Raw genomic sequence first — 19,299 nt, 5'->3', positions numbered from 1 at the left:
TTTTGTAACTTGTCTCAGGGCAGGTGGAAGTGGGAGTGTCCGCTTGCCCTGGGGTAAAGGCGCATATGTATACTGCATTTGTAAAATAGGTGTAATATTTTCATAAAAGCAGTTAAAAAAATTCCAATAAATAAATAACTATGCCTCGGTATGTCTTCATAGTCTTGGCACCATATTATTACGTTTCGTTCCATATTACTCACTTATAACACCTCTTTCTGCCTTAGTACTAAGAGACGCAGGTTGAAGGCACTTTGGCTCCTCTGCAGCCTCTTCACATAGCTCCCAGCAACCTATAGGCTGCCTTAGATTTCCAGAGACAGCTAAAAAAATGAGAGACAAGCCCATGCCACCGGGTACCCCAGAGGGGTACCAAGGACTTCACTCAGTGACTCCTGGCAGATGCAGCGAAGATGTTGACGTTAGTAGTTGAATTTTGTATAATGTCTTTTTATTATCCGCTTTGGTTGAAAATTAGATATAAATGTGAAAAATAAACAAACAGCATACATAGCTGGGAGAGGGTTAGCGGCACTCACCAATGATGGGCATAAGGGTTCTAATCCCCGCCAGAGACAACAGTATTGCTCTCATAGCAAGAAGAATGAGCAGAATTTGAACATCAGTCTTTCCTCTTTATTTTCTGAGCAAATTAATCGTTTGTGAAAGTGATACACTCATTTTTGGGCAGAGCAAAATCTAGTGGCCACAGCTCCACCCAATATGCCCTGTAACACCCGCCTGCTATTCCAGTATTGAGACCCACACACACACAGAGCCTGCCAATGGCCCTCACTCCTGTCCTGCCCTTCAGCACCCCTGCTATTCGAGTACTGATACCCTCAACACAGTTCTGCCAATGCCACTCACTCCTGCCCTGCAGCATAAGAACATAAGAGTAGCCATACTGGATCAGACCAATGGTCCATCTGGCCCAGTCTCCTGCTTCTAACAGTGGCAGAAACCCAAATCATGGCAACGCTCCATACTACAAATCCCAGGGCAAGCAGCTGCTTCCCCATTTCGGTCTCAACAGCAGACTAAGGACTTTTCCTCCAACAGTCTGAGCTGCACATGGTAGTACATACAGTAAGTAATGCCACACCGGGAAAAGACCAAGGGTCCATCGAGCCCAGCATCCTGTCCATGACAGCACAAACTCACTGCAAATCACCCTCTCGTCTATTTAGGGCGAGAAGAGAATCCTTGCTGGTTGTGGCCCTCTGAAAGTTACTTTGTTCTGGGAGCAGCTCAGCTTTCTGCTAAAAATATTGTTTTCAGATTCCATCACAGTCTTCTAGAATTTCCCCTCAGGTCGTTAACTCAAAGCAGGTGTTATTAATTGCCAGCGTAAATGAGTGTCTATCTCTGGGGTTAATCTGACTCCCATGGCTCTTGGCTGGTAAATGGGGTAAGACAGCGGAGTTCTGACCAAACCACCAGAAGCTCCCTCCACCAGTTTGATTCCCCCCCCCCCCCCTCCATAGTTCTCCACCCCTATTCTATCACCTCTCCACCAGCCCTACTGCTCATTTCATCAGTTGACAGGCCCGTTTCTTTTGCGCTCTCTCTCTCACATTCTGTTCTTTAAATGTTCACCTGCCTGTCCCACGTGGCGTCATCAGTGTCAGAGATAGATGGATACCCAAAACAGAAAACATGAAGGTGTATTTCATGGAATGTGCTAAAGTTAAACTTACGCTTTTCTGAAATGAGTTTACTTAGTTCTAGAATTAACACCTCTGGTTTAAGAGTGATTAGCACAACTTAGGCTCACTTCCACCTGCCTCTCACCGTTCCGTGTCAACCTCTTACACACAACTAAGCTGCAGTTCACATGTTCTCCGACACAGTCACACACACACTTCATACATTCATGCTGGTCCCCAGACATGAAGCACTGTGCTCCTGCGGTGCTTGATCTGAATCCAGCTGACTCAGCACTTTCATGCCATGGCCCTATATTCCCAGAAAACACCCAGCGTCAGCACCTCTGTCCCCTTACTTATGCTGGGAGAGAAAAGGACAATTATGATGGCACGCACCTGAGGACCCTAAGCTGTGAAACTCGGATAGGGTAGGGTCGAGATTTCATTTATTCATTTGCATATTTGACAATACTGCAATTCGAACAGAGCACTTTACAGGACCGTTCTACACTCATACCAAAGACATAAACCAGACCAGGGTGCGTAGAGCAGTTCAAAACTGTAAGGAAAAACTGATTACAAAACAACAGGAGAGCTTCTTTCACAAGCAAACCAGTCCTAGTATGCCAGCCACCCAAGTAAAGAGCTTCTCAGGAGCCCCATCCCTAGAAAATGCACAGGAAGCTTTACTGAAAGCTCTGTACTGTTCCCATCCTGCAAGAACAGCAAAACAGCTCTTTCCTTGGCCGCGGACCTGCAATATTTCACATTCTACAGAGCAGCCAGTTCAGGAACCTCTTACGCTATATAAGCCATAGACCCGGCCCTCGCACTCCATGTGCAGGGTGTGTACATCACCCCCACCTCCAACCTCTGCTCCTGTTCACCAGCCGGTACCACACTTTCTTCCTGTGTAACCAGCGGCAGACAACTTCTCTCACACAAATGGTCACTTGCTTTGAGGTAGGTGGTAAACCTTTAGCAGCACTGTGGCAATATTGGCAATAAATGAAGCCATTGTAAATTGATTCAAAATAAATAAATAAGTGTCCATGTGTATAAAATGAACACAGGAAAGGATACGTGAACCTCACAACTCCATCTCAGTTCCACCCAAAGAATAGGGCCAATGCTGAAAGCCAATGGCAGCATTAAAAAGTGCTTAGCGCCCGATTTGAGCACACGCTAGTGTTGCTCAAAGGGCTTGAGCGAAGGTGTTAAAATTGTATTGAAATGCATTTAAATGGATGCTAATGAGGTCAGTTGGTATTCCTTCCCAATGCACAGCAAAAGTGCTGAAATGCACACAAGGAAATGAGGATACATAATACTTAAGAACGTAAGAGTAGCCATACTGGGTCAGACCAATGGTCCATCTGGCCCAGTATCCTGTTTTCCAAACAGTGTCCAAGCCAGGTCACAAGTACCTGGCAGAAATCCAAATTCTGGCAACATTCCATGTAGAACCCAAAACAATAGCAAGATTCTGGAATCCTAAAGAGTCACAAGATTCCATGCAGAATCTCAAAGAGTAGCAACATTCCATGTAGAACCCCAAAGAATAGCAAGATTCTGGAGTCCTAAAGAATATCAAGATTCCATGCACAATCTCAGAGGCTACATGGGATGTTGCTACTCTAACATCCCATGTAGAACCCCAAAGAATAGCAAGATTCTGGAATCCGAAAGCGTGACAAGATTCCATGCAGAATCTCAAAGAGTAGCAACATTCCACATAGAACCCCAAAGAACAGCAAGAATCTGGAATCCTAAAGAATGACAAGATTCCATGCAGAATCTCAAAGAGTAGCAACATTCCATATAGATCCCCAAAGAACAGCAAGAATCTGGAATCCTAAAGAGTGACAAGATTCCATGCAGAATCTCAAAGAGTAGCAACATTCCATATAGATCCCCAAACAACAGCAACATTCTGGAATCCGAAAGCGTGACAAGATTCCATGCAGAATCTCAAAGAGTAGCAACATTCCATGTAGAACTCCAAAGAACAGCAAGATTCTGGAATCCTAAAGAGTGACAAGATTCCATGCAGAATCTCAAAGATTAGCAACATTCCATATAGATCCCCAAAGAATAGCAAGATTCCATGTACAATCTCAGAGTCGCAACATTCCATACTACAAATTCCAGGGCAAGCAGTTGCTTCCCATGTCTGTCTCAATAACAGACTATGGACATTTCCTCCAGGAACTTGTCCAAACCTTTTTTAAATCCAGATACGCCAACCGCTGTTCCTACATCCTCTGGCAAAGAGTTCCAGAGCTTAACTATTCATTGAGTGAAAAAACATTTCCTCCTATTTGTTTTAAAAGTATGTCCATGTAACTTCCTCGAGTGTCCCCTAGTCTTTGTACTTTTGGAACGAGTAAAAAATCGATTTATTTCTACTCGTTCTACACCACTCAGGATTTGTAGACCTCAATTATATCTCTCCTCATCCGTCTCTTTTCCAAGTTGAAGATCTCTAACCTCTTTAGCCTTTCCTCATACGAGAGGAGTTCCATCCCCTTTATCATTTTAGTCGCTCTTCTTTGAACCTTTTCTAATTCCGCTATATCTTTTTTTATATACGGTGACCAGAACTGAACGCAATACTCAAGGTGTGGATGCACCATTACAAAGGCATTATAGTATTTTCAGTCTTATTCACCATACCGAAAATGTACCATCCGCTCAATGGCAGCGTAGGTGGTTTCTGAAGAAGATTTCTTGTTAGTTTTTGACACTGAGCTGCGAATTTTGTCTTCTTTTGTACCTGGAAGGAAAGCCCGTTCAAGTCTGAGTGCTGCTAATGAGAACCAAGAATGTGCGGGAGCCCAAGGAAAACCGAACGTGAAAACACACATTGGTACCTTTTTTCTATTTTTAAATGTGAGTCTTTCAAAAATTTAGAGTGCAAACAATTTGTGAAAGGTTCATATTTAAAAGTGCAGAAGAACAACAGCGCCGATGAGTGCCTGCACTTCCAGGTTTGTCTGGTTATGCGCACAAGAGCCGCGTTTACCGTATAACCTTTGTGCGCATGTGCCAGGCACAGTCTTCTCCTTGCTTTCAGTTTGTTAGCGTCAATTAACCGCATATAATTGTGAACGATTTCTTTTTAGAGCATCTCTTCGCTATTTCTTTGCATTCCTTTCTGCGTTATGAGCTTTGCATTATACTTTTCTGCGCCTGGCTTTGAGCACTGGCCCCTGGGAACATCTGGGCGCAGAGCGTGTTTAAGTATCTGCATGCCGGTTGCCACACGTATACCCATGCAATTTTTCCACTTGTAAAACATGATTTTAACACAGAAACAAAACCTGCTAGGTGCAGTGTATACACCCCCCAGTCCCCCCCCCCCCCATGTGCAGGATGTTAAGGGCTGCAGCTCGTGCAGCGAATCTGCTGTTTCTCTCTAAACATGCAGAGATGCAGCAGTGGTGGTCTTCATTGTCTATTTGGTGCTTTTGTGTAAGGATTTTGCAAAATCAAAAGCTGGAGGATGTGCAGAATTCTGGGCTGTTTTTTCCGGGTTTCATTTGATGCTTCCTCTGAATGAAGCAAGTTCTGCATGTGATGGGTTTTAAGACTTTGAGCTTCTCCTGTCTTATCACTGGCGAAGTCCATTTTCTATACAGGTATTGTTTCTGCACTGAGGCCATTTGGTTAAGCTCCTGTGTGTTCAGCTTCCCGACTGTCCTTTAACTTGTTTGTCTACCATACTGTGTTTGTAAAATGATAAGGTATGACAAGACATTTGCCTTCTGGTCTGTTCACACTTGTATTTCAGGAGGGGGGAAGTGTGTAAAGCCCTCTAGGTAGGTGTAGCACCCCTTCTCACAGCCTGGGTCCTTCAAACATATTCAGATGACTTCACAAGGCTGAGTAGAGGAGCTGGAGAAGGAAAGACAAAATGCCTTTATCCAGGCTGCCACCAGGCTCAGGCGAGTTCCCCAAATTTAGAGGATAGAGACTCTATGTCTATCAAACAGGGGCTTACTTGCTCAACTTGCAAGAAAGGAGGATTTGAAAGGTTACAATAGGGTTCTATAAGAGAAGTGAAGAGATATCCTTCCTTTTTACTCCAGTGATATGACAAGCTGCACTGTGGAATCTTTTCTCTCTTCAACCTTGAACTGTGCAATTTTTACACTTTTGGGTCACTGAACTCTAAAATCCAGAGCCGGTGCAAGGGTATCATCCTAGGTGAACCTTCAACCTCACGACCCCTCTCAACTTTCAGGCCTCTAATCTACCCCCCTCCCCAAGACATCACACTTTAAAATATGAAATGTTGTTGTGTGTGTTTCACACACAAAAATAATGAGGGCAATTTACAAAAGTAATTTACCCAGCTAAATGGGCAATTTGAAAATTGCTCACCCTTTCTGAAGGTAGAAGCATGAATTGATGGTTCTTTGAGTGTGTGCAGCTTTCACTGCAGATGCTGATTGCTACCCCTCAACCCCCCTCTCCAGAATCTGCTGCCCTAGGTCATTGCCTAGGCTGGCCTAACCGCTGGACTGGCCCTGCTAACAACTGTCTTCACTGATTTTTGTACAACGTCGGTACATTTTGATTTTGCTTCTCATTGTGTGAAGGCTTTATTTTGGGGTGAGATTGGGGGCGATGGGTCCCCTTGTGCCCCACAGTGTACTATGCTCCCTGTTGAAGAATTCAAAATGTAAGATTGCAGAGAGTTTGGCAGTGCTCTGCAGCACTTAAGCGTTGCCCCCTGCTGATTAAGGGGTGTTCTGGGCAAGAGGTGTTATATTTAGGAAATGAATCTTGGGCACATATTAGAATTTAATACTAAAAAAACACTTTTTTCCATTTTTCCTTTATTGTTTCCAAAGCATTCTCCTGATGGAAGAAAGAAACCAAACCTTCTTCCAAATGGAATGGCCGGGCTTTGCCTGGACTGAGGCCTAAAGGCTGGACAAGTGCTTTCTGGAAACACTATCAAGAGACTTTCAAACAGCTCTTCCTGGGGCTCATTTATCACACTTGGACCAAATCCTATAAAATGCAAAGAACCTCTCCCTCTGGTAAATATTTTATGGCATTGGCTCTCTAGGGCTTTCAGGTGAGAGGATGCTTTGCTTCTTCAGAATGCATTTCTATGCTTCTGGTTATTGTTTGGTTGCAACATGAAGGAAGGTGGCCATTGCTAAGGAGAGGGTCTGTTGACAGTTGTTTACATCCAAGCAAGCAAACGAAGAGCTACAGAGAGGAACCATCTTTGAAAGTAAAAGTCTGGGTCTAACATTGCCCATTGCCTAGTTCTACAGCTGGTCAAAGGGGGGATATGAAAGTAGAATTGCTCAACAAATCCGAGGAAAGAACAACTAACTACACAAAAGGAAAATCAACTACGACAGGTGGGAGTTGATCGGAATTTTGGTCAATCTGTGGCCGGAGCAGAGAGGTTCAGTCTCACAGGGTCCAGTCTGTGTTGGTTCTAGAGCAGAGCGGGATTGTGCTTTTCTCCTATTCTGTAGATTAGTCTACATTTCTCCAAAATTAGAAGCCTAACTGGAAACCAAGGACCTATATGCCTATTAACACTTGTCCTGACCTGTTCAACTCTCTTCAGAGGACTTACCCAATGGGTCTAGAACCAGCTTCCAGAGCTGCCTGATTAACAGGCTGGTTAGAGTTAAACAAATCAATTATTGATGGACGTTTTCAGTAATGTATTTTGAAGTAATAAATATTTGATACCACATTTCTTCCCATTGCAACTGAATTAAACTTTACTGGCCCTGTCAGGCCAAGGGGCACTCTCCAAAGACAGAGACCTGAATGGGTCAGACCCCATGTTTATGTCTCCCTACAGAATGCCCTGGGGGCATGGAGCGCACTAAAGTCTTAAAAATCCCAAAGGCAACCGCTGCTCCTGTGCTGTGAAAATGGGGAGGGGGGGGGATATGCTGCCTCCCACGTTGGGGAAGTGTTTGTGGAAAGACAAGGCCATTGCATCCTAGGTGACTTTTCAGCCTTGTGCCTTCCTCAATGAAAACATATGGGATCCTAGCCCCCCCCCCTTGAAAATTTGAAAATCGAATTCATGATCGTTCCCAAACCACCCCTCCCAGCATGTCTATAACACAGAAATCTAGGACAAAAAAAGGAGCAGCCCAGCCACAGCATTTCCTTCCTTTTCAGGTGCCCTCTGTGCATCTCTCATGCTTTCATATTTATTTATTTTATTTTTGTTACATTTGTACCCCGCGCTTTCCCACTCATGGCAGGCTCAATGTGGCTTACATGGGGCAATGGAGGGTTAAGTGACTTGCCCAGAGTCACAAGGAGCTGCCTGTGCCTGAAGTGGGAATCGAACTCAGTTCCTCAGGACCAAAGTCCACCACCCTAAGCACTAGGCCACTCCTCCACTGTTGCTACTATTTGAGATTCTACATGGAATGTTGCTATTAGCAACATTCCATGTAGAAGTTGGCCCTTGCAGATCACCAATGTGGCCGCGCAGGCTTCTGCTTCTGTGAGTCTGACGTCCTGCACGTCAGACTCACAGAAACAGAAGCCTGCGCAGCCTTCTACATGGAATGTTGCTAGTGGAATAGCAACATTCCATGTAGAATCTCCACTAGTAGCAACATTCCATGTAGAATCTCCAACAGTAGCAACAGAATCTCAATAGTAGCAACATTCCGGAATCTCAGATAGTAGCAACAACAACATTCCATGTAGAATCTCCAATAGTATCTATTTTATTTTTGTTATATTTGTACCCCGCGCTTTCCCACTCATGGCAGGCTCAATGCGGCTTACATGGGGCAATGTAGGGTTAAGTGACTTGCCCAGAGTCACAAGGAGCTGCCTGTGCCTGAAGTGGGAATCGAACTCAGTTCCTCAGTTCCCCAGGACCAAAGTCCACCACCCTAACCACTAGGCCACTCCTCCATCTCATATATTCAAATACGATGCTTACCCACCACTGAGAATCTGTTCCACGCATCCACACCTGTTTTTCATTATATTACCCCCCCCCCCCCCCCCCCCCCATTTCACTCTAATTCTAGGACATCTCATTCCACAGTTTCTTTCCATCAAAAGAGGCCCAACTCCTGTATATTTATACCTTGCTCTATCATGTCTCCCCCTATTCTTCCTTCCCTCCGGGGCAGGGTTTAGCAACCCAGTTCTTGAGACACACCAAACCAAGCTATCGCCTCTTCTTTTCTTTGACCACCTTATGTTCTTCTAATACGCTATTGTCATGACTCTTGGAGCTTGGTAATTAGAAGCCCCAATATCATGGAGCGTAACCCTGGCGCAGCAATCACCTGAAGTCTCTATTATTTTATAAAGTCTCTTTTATTGAATAAATCACAGATAATTTACTCACAGATAGATGTTCAGGATACAGAGACTTCTGAATCTGGAGGCTGTGGGAGGTGGAGATCTGAAGAGAGGTAGTTGTATTGCAGGGGGAGGAGAAGGCAGTTGAACAGGTAGAAATAGTCCAAAGCTGGGTGACTGCAATGTGCGATATCTCATTTGGAAGGAGATATTTACAGGGTAAAAAATCCAGGTTCGTTACAGGGATTTTCAGCCGGATAGAGCTGTCTGGAGCGAGATGGGGTCATCTCCATGCCCCTGGCTGGATGGTGTTAGCATACCTCATGGCTGAGAGGCCAAAGAGGTGATGGGGCTTTTTACAGGCTCGGGGGGGGGGGGGGGGGGGGGTGCAGATAGAGGCCAATGGGAACAGAGCTTGCCATCGGGTGGCAAGGGGTGGTCCTAGAGATAGGAAGGAAAGGTCATACCTGGCTGACCTCTTAGGACAGAGATAGTAAGGCTGAACAGGAAATGGTAGCAGGGAGACAAAGGAGCCAAGTTTGGCAAAGAGAGAGAGAGGGGAGGTCCAGGCAGCCTTACAACCAGTGGTAACAATTCTTGCACAACCAAGCAAGTGTGGCTGCACTGCCTGTGAACTACATTAACCACAGTGCCTTGCTCATATATCTTTACAATGAGAGACTGCAGCAGCGAAAGTTCTTAGAAATGAGAACAACAGTAAAGACATTACTCACATTTTAGGATCACGTTATGAACTAGTGCAAGGCTGTCAGGGAACAGAACAGCTATCATTATTATATCCTGGGCAATTCACATTGGGGGTCTTTTTTTTACTAAGCTGTGGCAGACAGATTTTCTACGAATGGCCACGTGTTCGTTTTCCCCTTAACACATGTGCCCCTTCCACCAACTATTTTGCAGGCAGTAGGAACTCACACCCTAAATCTGCACTAATCAGTTATTTATTTATTGGGATTTATTAACCGCCTTTATGAAGAGATTCACCCAAGGCAGTGTACGGCAGGTACAGTTTAGCATCAAACTTACAATTTTGTTGACAACATAACAATAGTAAAATGAACAAGTTTAGACACAGATGCAGTGAAAGATGAAAACTTGAAAGCAGCAAATTGAAACTTAATAGAACTACCGTGAAAAAGGATCAAAATTATATACACATTTAACAACACTTGAATTCAAAAAACAGATATAATACAATGTTAGCATAATACTAATGAAATAGCTAATAAGCAAGTATTCGAACATTCAGATCACACACATATGATGTTAATGCTTTTTCTGTGTAGTTGAGGAGCCCAAGTGCAGATATATAGATGGGGACAAGATGGGTAGCTAACCTCAAAAGGGGTGATCCACCTGAGTGGATGAATGCTAACTCCCACGAAAACACAAACTGTCAAAGCAAAGTGGGAAGCAGACCAATGGCTCCAGAGAAACGGGATACCGGTATAAAACGTAGCACTTTATTCACAGACTCGACACAGTACTGTGTTTCGGCCCACAGGCCTGCCTCAGGAGTCCTTGATATTCGGAAGCGATCTCGATATCGGGTGGCATCCCGTTTCTCTGGAATCATTGGTCCACTTCCCACTTCCCTTTGATAGCTAACCTCAAGGCATGCTAACTGATTTGCATAGACACGCCCACTCTCCGCCCCCAGAAACGCATGTGGGTGGCGTATGCACATGGCAAACGTACCACTGGACGCCTCAGTGAATCCTGCGGTCCACCATTTTTAACTGCAGCTTAGTAAAAGGGCCCTTTAATGATAAAAGCTAAGATTTCAGGCTAACGGTATTACTATCCTTCCCCTTTGAACTTCTAATATTAACATTTGGAAAAAGAAAAGAAGAAATGTCTTCCTTTCTAAAATTCCCTTCAACAAACCGAGCAACAGAATAAGCCAGCAAACCACGAGACAAGCAATATAAAAAATACCAGACAAAGCAATTAATCAAAAGGCAGAAATGATCTCGGTTTGCCCTGAGCCTCTCCAAAGAGTCCCTGCTACACTGCTAAGGTTTTTTCTCTGTAGGCTAACTCGGAGGGTCACATCCTTGTGTGAAAGATTACCCCACAGAAGGAGCACATGGTCTACATCTGCTATACATGAGCCACAAATTTCCCATATTTTAAAGATAATGTGTCCATATAAACCCCACCCTGCTCCTGAGAATACCTCTCATCAGACAGACACGGATATAGACTGTGTGCACATATAGACTGAGCAATTTTAAACAAAGCCGTTTTTGCATATAAACCTCTGTTATATGAGTAACACAATAAATGAAGGCAGACGATCAAAATGCCCAATCCAGTCTGCTGGTAAAGTGGTCCAAGGTGTAACTGCTGCTTTCTGTAGGTTCCCCTCCCAGGGCATGATGAACTCTGGGCAAAACAAGCACATTGGGCTACTACTACTAAACATTTCTAGAGCGCTGCCCGGGTTACGCAGCGCTGTACAAATTAACAAGGAAGGACGGTCCCTGCTCAAAGGAGCTTACAATCTAAAGGACGAAATGTCAAGTTGGGGCAGACTAGATTTCCTGAGTAGAGGTGTAGTGGTTAGGTGCCGAAGGTGGCATTGAAGAGGTGGGTTTTGAGCAATGATTTAAAGATGGGCAGGGAGGGGGCCTGGCTCCCCTATCATTATCTAAATAAATGTTAAAATTCCCAGAAAAGGGGCCCTGTGTAATTCTGATTGCAGAGGAGGAAGCGGAAGGTAAAAAGCGCCTGCTTGCCAACTCTCGCCAAGTGCAGGGCGGCCAATGCAGAAATCGAGAGACCTCTGCGGGCAGCTACGGCTGTTTTCTTCCACCAGCTGATTTACCAGGGCAAAAATCTGCATATCTGAGAGGACCCCTTCTAAACCTTTCGCCACTTGGCATAGGAGCCAGCTCTGTGGATGCTGAGCACCCCCAATACTGCGTCCAGGGAGGGATAATTTGCATTGTGTTTGGCAGCCCCAGTCATTTTTCAAATGTTGGGCACCTTTCCCTATGCCTTAATCCTGCCTTGTAGCCTCTTCTGAAATGTCAAATATTCATAGCGAATGATTTGTTCTCTCTCCAAAGCCACTTTTGAAGGCTGCTCAGATACTAAAATATCTGAATTCCTTTCCTGAACTGGAAGTTGTGGAAGCTCCTGGACTCTCTTCGCTTTAATGAGAAAGATATTAAACAAAAAGGTATTTAAAAAAATTAGGAAAGAAGTTGCCAAGCCAGATGGGATAGAAAGAAATCACTGTTTACACTGCTGATTCTGCAAGAGTCTTTCTTTTCTAATGTGCTGCTGGTACCCAGTCATATTAAAAATGACTTTTCAGCTGGAACAACAGTCCTGCCACACTTCAATGTCACCTACACCGGAAAAATCTGAATGTGAAGAAGAAATGGGGTTATTACTTTAACCTGGCTACATGAGGCAGGATGGCTTCTGAGCCAAACAGTGATCCTCAACTACTGAAAAGGGACATTTTTCTCAAAGTATATAACGCAGGCTTCAAGAGTTACATATAAACTACCCTGGGGGTAAGAAGGGATAGGGGAGATCTACCCAGGAGGTGAGTTTTTTCTAACGGAAAGAATACAATGGAACAAGGGGTTATAGCATGAGGGTGAAAGGGGGTAGACTCAGGAGCAATCTTTCGTACTGGAGACAAAGACATTTTTTGAATTCAAGAACGCATGGGACAAGCACAGAGGATCTGGGGAAGGGGGTGGGTAGGAATTGTAGAACTCGGCAGTTGATGCGGATGGGCGGATTGGATAAGCCCTAATGCACTGATTCCCAAACCTGTCCTGGGAACTCCCCAGTTTCAGCAGAAATCCGCCTGGGCGGCAGAACTCTGAGATCCCACGGAGAGAAACAGAGGAGAATGAAATGGACCATGGACTCCAGAGACAACAAGGACAATCTCAATGCTTGAGAAGATTTATTGATCAAAGACCCGACACAGTACTGTGTTTCGGCCGGTGGCCTGCCTCAGGGGTCTTGGGATAAGACTGATACAGTGGCGTAGGAAGGGGGGGCGGTCCGCCCCGGGTGCACGCCGCTGGGGGGTGTTGGCTCCGCGCTGGTGCACTGCCCTCTCTGCCCCGGAACAGGTTACTTCCTGTTCCGGGACAGAGAGAGCAGTGAACCAGCGCGGAGCCGACACACCCCAGCAACGTGCAGTCGGGGCGGATCGGCCCTCCTGCCCGTCCCTCTTGCCCGTCCCTTGCCACAGGTATGCGCTCTGGGGGGGGGGGGGGGGTATGCGCTCTGGGGGGGGGGTGCGCTCCAGCAGAAGGAGGGTGTGCCGTGCTGCACCGGGGGGGGGGGGGGGGTGCAGCGGCGACCCGCCCCGGGTGTCAGCTCCTCTCGCTACGGCTCTGGACTGATATCCATCTATTAGGATATCAGTGTCTTCAATATCAAATATTTCCAGTCTGTAATAAAATGGGGTAGTCTTTAAAAAGCCTTTGGTAGCATTATTGGGAGTCTATCAATCGAAAGTCTTTTAAAAGACTACCCCATTTTATTACAGACTGGAAATATTTGATATCGAAGACACTGATATCCATCTATTGGGATAAGACCCCTGAGGCAGGCCACCGGCCGAAACACAGTACTGTGTCGGGTCTTTCATCAATAAAGCTTTCAGATTGTCCTTGTTTTCTCTGGAGTCCGTGGTCCATTTCCCACTCGTCTCCTCTGGGAACTCCCCAGCCGATCAGATATTCAGGATATCCGCAATGAACTGCCTCCACTGCATGCAAATTTCTCTCATGAATATTCGTTGTGGATATCCTGAAAACCTGACTGGCTGGGGAGCCCCAGGGACAGGTTTGGGAACCTACTGCCCGAATTTCTCTGTTTCTGATGCTTACAGTAGCCAAATGATAAACGTGTGCTCTACAATCAGATCACAGCACTCACACTCACTTGTGTCCTGGTTTAGCCAGACTCGGGTCTATGGGTTTAAAGCTCTAGGCAGACTTTCCTGCTTGTGCTTTCAAAGAGTTGAGTTTCTCCATCCTTTCCTGCATCTTACACAGTCAGAAAAAGGCAGAACTGTTTGGCCAACATAAGCCAATTAAAGGGGAAACAGAGAGCCTTTGGGACAAGGAGCCCAGAACACCTGCTTTCGTGATTAATAGCTGTATTGCTCTCCTCCTCTGATTTATATACAATTGAAGGCTGAACTAATTAGCTAGAAATGGATAGCATCTCGCCTTATAAACACTCCATATTCCCTTATAAGTCGCATCCCCTATATAAGAGGCAGGAAGGCTCCTCTGCAGTGTCCCCCCCCCACCTCATTCTTTTAAAATTCTGTTCGGTTTGGACAAGTTCACTTTCTGGCAGACTCCTTATGCACTATGTACAAACCTCTTTCGGGGTTAGCAGCCCTCTCCCCTTCCCTCTGTCAGGCAGAGAGGAAGTGCGGATATGCAGACGTGTTCTCTAGAAAGGTCCCAGCAGCCGACGTTGAGCTTTTTACCTTATCCATCACGGCCAAGCAGAATAAAGAACATTCGGTCGCAGACTGCTTGGACTAACCTGTTCTCAGAACCGGCTAATTAGGTCTGCTTACAATTTGCTTTTCGTTTCTAACATGTTGTTTATGCAGACTCTGTCCAAGCAGTCTTTGATTTTTTTTTTTTTGAGTTCTTCAGAAGCATAAACACAGCCACCGCTGGGGTGGAAATATCTGGCAGCTTTCAAGGGGCAGAGAGCAGAATATCACTGTTATGAGAAGAACCTGATCCTTGTTGGGTAAACAGAAGCAGAGAGAGAGGAAAAGCAACTTAACCAAAGTCACCCAAGGCCTCAGTGACAGAGTTGGGATTAGGACACATATGGTTAACAGGAGAGGTCACACCATGAGGGTGAAAGGGGGTAGACTCAGAAGTAATCTAGGGGGGGCCATAGGACCACCCCCCCCCCCCCCAGGCACATGGTCTGTTGGTGACTCTTTCAGTGCCATCCTCCTGAGTCCAATAAAACTGATGACAAACATTTTTTGCCAGGGTTAAAGTCTCTTGTGCCAGGCTGCCAGCTCTTCAGTTCACTGTCTCTTGCCTGATCTCCCCTGGCACTGGGATGTTTCAAGGCTCTAGGTAAATCCAAACACTGCTTGCTTTCTTTCATTTCTATTTTTTAATTTAAAGGAGGCCTCTATTTCTGTAAGCATGCAGGTAGTACGAGCCAAGACAGCTCACTGGTGGGCGGTGGGCAACCCTGTCTGGCTCATTGCATCTATGGCAGTGGTTCCCAAACCTGGTCCTGGAGGTGCCTCAGCCGGTCAGGTTTTCAGGATATCCACAATGAATATTCATGAGAAAGCTTTGCATGCAAATCTCTCTCATGAATATTTATTGTGGATATCCTGGAAACCTGACTGGCTGGGGCATCTCCAGGACCAGGTTTGGGAACCACCAATCTATGGTCTGATGGTCCTGCTATTCTAAAGACATCAGTACAAGTCCACAGATGTAATGGAACAAAACTAGAACTGCTGAGGAGTAGCTTAGTGGTTAGATCAGAGCTGAGGAGGACAGAGTTCAAATCCCATTTCTCCTTGCGATCTTGGACAAGTCATCTCAGGTATAAACTTAGATTGTAAGCCCTCCAGGCTCGGGAAAGGGAAGTATCCACTGTGCCCGAATGTAACCAACCTTGAGTTATCACTGAGCTAAATTTGAAATCCCCCATCCTGAGAGAACCCAACAACCCAGCCCCTTTAAATTGAAGCCACATCTAAGATGTTATAAGGCACCTGAAAAGGGTTAATCCAGGGGAGAACCTACCAGAAATAATAAAAGTCTTTGGTGGTCAAAATTAGGACATCAAGGCAAGTTCTGCACTGTATCCTTAAGGAAGGAGTTCCAACCCTAGAGACAGGCGGACAGTCCTAGTAATGTCCCACCCTATCCAATAAACATAAACCCTACAGTGGGGACCTGGGTAGGCAGTGCCAGGCACATGGGACGGGACTTTAGGGAACAGCTGAAAACTGCAGGAAGAAGTTAACAGCTGAGCTTTTCCACTGATTAGCTTTGTAGGACCTGAAAACTCTGTACGAGTCCCACAAATGTTCCCTTCAGGAATTGGGGAATTTTAGGGCAACTATTCCTGCCTCCTGGAGAAACTAAGCCGAAGTATATAAGAATTAGCAAGCCCGAGAGCCTGTCTGAAGAGTGACCTTAACAGAAGGCTGGGCGCACTCACCTGGAGCCTGAAGTCAAGCAGTGAAGGTTCGGGAAGTTAGCAGGCGGCAGTGGGAAAAGGAAGGGGGTTAGTGGGAGAGAATGGAGGTTACCAAAGCTTACAGAGTTAAGCACAGAAATTGGCCTGTTCAAAAGATATACAGGGCCGGCTTCAGTTGGGATTGGCTGGGCAGCTCTGTTGGCCAGGAGGAGGTGGGCTCCCCCTCTGAGGCTCAGGGGTTTCCCACCCTCCCATCCCTCATTTCTTAGTGCTCCTTGACCTGGCATGAAGGTATGGGGCTGGAAGCCTTTGTCGCAGTGGACAGTTAGCCGAGCTACAGGGGCTTATACTAACTATTGGGTCAAGTGACCTGGGTAAACAGGCATGGAGATTTATGCTTGCTCCATAGGCTCTTGATGTCCGGGGGGGGGGGGGGGGGGGGGAGGGGGACTAAGGAGTTCATCGTTATGATATCATAGAAGAATTCTGTTGCTCTGCTGATAGGGGCTGGGTGGGGGCAGGGAAGTTTGCTCAAAAGTTATTGCGTGTACCTCGGTTTAAGTTGTTTTTCGCCATATTGTATTACTAAACAACGCGGTGGCCTTTGTTACTCCAAGTTGGTAGGGTGTCATGTTTACTACAAAAAGGGGATAAAAGTTGTGGTGGGGATCTAAGGTTGAGTGGGTCCCAGCTGCGAGTGTTAATTACATGAAAGAAGAAATTGTCATTGTCTTCAGACGCTTCAGGCTAACAAGTTCTCATGATTCCCCCCCCCCCCCCCCCCCATTCTTTCTCTTAGCCAGAAATGATTAGACACTGGGCAGTCAGCGTAATGAAAAAAATGTTTCAGCTGTTAATAATATTCCATGTAGTGACACTTGGCAGCAATGGAATAAAATATTTTCCCCTAAGAGGGCAGTTAGAGGATGCAGAAGTTACTGCCAAGGTCTACCCTAAGTCCAGATAACCTGTTCCATTACCATTACTACCAGCACCGGTTCGGTCAAAGGACAACACCATGGGAGCCCACCAAAAACACAAAGCAACCCATATCGAGCTATTATCCAATTTTCCTGCTACACCAGGAAAGATGTTCGGGCTGGCTGAGGGATACTCAGCTCCGACCCTGAAGATCTAGATGTTTGGAGAACGTGAATTTTGCTGACTACGACTGGAAAGCTTCTGTGAAGGTTGTGCACTGCACACAGTTCCTCAGCTAGTCCGATAAGAGCTATCGCAGCCCACCAAGACTCCTGCCAGAGTCCTTGGTTCATTTCGTGAGCAGTGGGCATTTCGAAGGCCCGACCTTACTGGAGGCACTGGAAGACGCTCCTGGAAAGTGTTTGAGCTCGTTTCTGAGGGGCTTCTGGACTGATCTTCTAGTAGTGGTGAATGAACAGCTTCAGGTCCAAATACCAGAGGCGACCTTTCTAAGCCTGGTTTCTAGGTGGACCACTGATTCCCTCCCTCCTTACCAAGGCCCTTCAGAAGCAGATGGTGAGCTCCAGCATAGCACAGTATTATTAAGTAATATAAAGTGTGTCCCACCCCTGGAACTTATCTTGCCAACTTTAACTATTCTGGCAGATGTGACCTCAAAAGCATTAACTGGTCCAGGTGGTGCACTGCAGGACTCCTAACCTAGAGTGAGCCATGCAAGAGATGGGAGGTTACTGAGCCATTGAGCTAAGGGTGCCAGGGACGTGTATGACTGACCCAAGAAAGGAGGATATTGACCTGAGCTCTGCAGAGGTTACTGACCCATTGAGCCAAGGAAGTGTATTACTGACCCAGTTGAGCCCTGCAGGATACCAGGGAAGGGAGGTTACTGAGCCATTGAACCAAGAGTGCCAGGGAAGTGTTTTACTGACCCAGGAAAGGAGGATATTGACCCAAGTGAGCTCTGCAGAGGTTACTGACCCATTGAGCCAAGGAAGGGTGCCAGGGAAGTGTTTTACCCAGTTGAGCCCTGCAGGATACCAGGGAAGGGAGGTTACTGAGCCATTGAACCAAGAGTGCCAGGGAAGTGTTTTACTGACCCAGGAAAGGAGGATATTGACCCAAGTGAGCTCTGCAGAGGTTACTGACCCATTGAGCCAAGGAAGGGTGCCAGGGAAGTGTTTTACCCAGTTGAGCCCTGCAGGATACCAGGGAAGGGAGGTCACTGAGCCAAGGGTGCCAGGGAAGTGTTTTACCCAGTTGAGCCCTACAGGATACCAGGGAAGGGAGGTCACTGAGCCAAGGGTGCCAGACAAGGAGGTGGGTGGCCCAGGCGAGGGCTAGTCGGTACTCACATGAAGGCGTGGTAGACGAACGCCCAGCCCCGCGGTCTCTCCAGCACGTTGTACAGATAATTCTGCAGTCGCCGGTAGCGCTTGTGGGAAGCGGAGGAGCGGGCGGCGGAGCCCGGGGGTGCCGGTCGGGGGGTCCCCAGCAGCCCCAGGCGCCGCGGGCTGTCCGTTTGCACCGCCGTCAGGGCTACGAACTCCACCCGGCTCTCGTCGCAGGAGCCCCGGGGCGCCCGGCAGTTGTCCGCCCCCGACCCAACGCTCATGGTCCCTTGCTGAGGCCGGAGCAGCTCATCGCTCCCGGTGGTGGTGGCTCTGCCTCCGCAGCCCCCGCTCCGAAGCGGACATCGCCCTCCGCCTCCGGCCAAACTTGTGCCGAGGCTGGAGCTGTCTCTCTGCTGCGTCCGAGCCGTCTGCGTTTGGTCTCCTCGTGCCCGGGGCTGTCTCTTTCTTTGCGCCCGGAGCTGTCTCTCTCCTCGCGCCCGGGGCTGTCTCTTTCTTTGGTCTCCCTGTGCCCGGGGCTCTGTCTCGGCGAAGTTTGCTGGAGCTGGAGAGTGTCAAAGCGGCCGTGAGTGGAGCTTCGGCCGCCCCTCCGCTGGCACCTTCCCTCCCAGCACAAACTCTGCTGCTCTCCCTGCTCCATCCATGCTGCTCCTTCCCACCCGCCCCCTGCTCCTCCCATTAAAGGAACCAGCCCGCAGCATGGGCAGTGCCCGGACACAGGTGCCCCAGGAGCCAAAGCTGCCAACCTTTCGCTTATTCCCTTGAAAGAAAGTTTCTGTAGCCTACAGGTAGGGGAAGACTGGGAGCCAGCTAGAGGC

General features: G+C 47.0%; 1 protein-coding gene across 2 annotated transcripts in view; it reads right to left on the bottom strand.

Moving 5' to 3' along the window:
- Positions 1–19,094, bottom strand: part of KCNQ4 (potassium voltage-gated channel subfamily Q member 4) — a 105,325-nt gene extending 86,231 nt beyond the window's left edge. For both annotated transcript variants that reach the window (XM_030217462.1, XM_030217464.1), the window contains exon 1: positions 18,485–19,094. In XM_030217462.1, the coding sequence (XP_030073322.1) occupies positions 18,485–18,744 (260 nt within the window). In that variant the 5' untranslated portion in view covers positions 18,745–19,094. The remainder of the gene's footprint in view (positions 1–18,484) is intronic.
- Positions 19,095–19,299: the final 205 nt, after the last annotated feature.

Source organism: Microcaecilia unicolor, chromosome 11, assembly GCF_901765095.1.
Source record: "Microcaecilia unicolor chromosome 11, aMicUni1.1, whole genome shotgun sequence".
NCBI lineage: Eukaryota > Metazoa > Chordata > Amphibia > Gymnophiona > Siphonopidae > Microcaecilia > Microcaecilia unicolor.
This window is presented reverse-complemented; position numbering and strand designations above follow the sequence as displayed.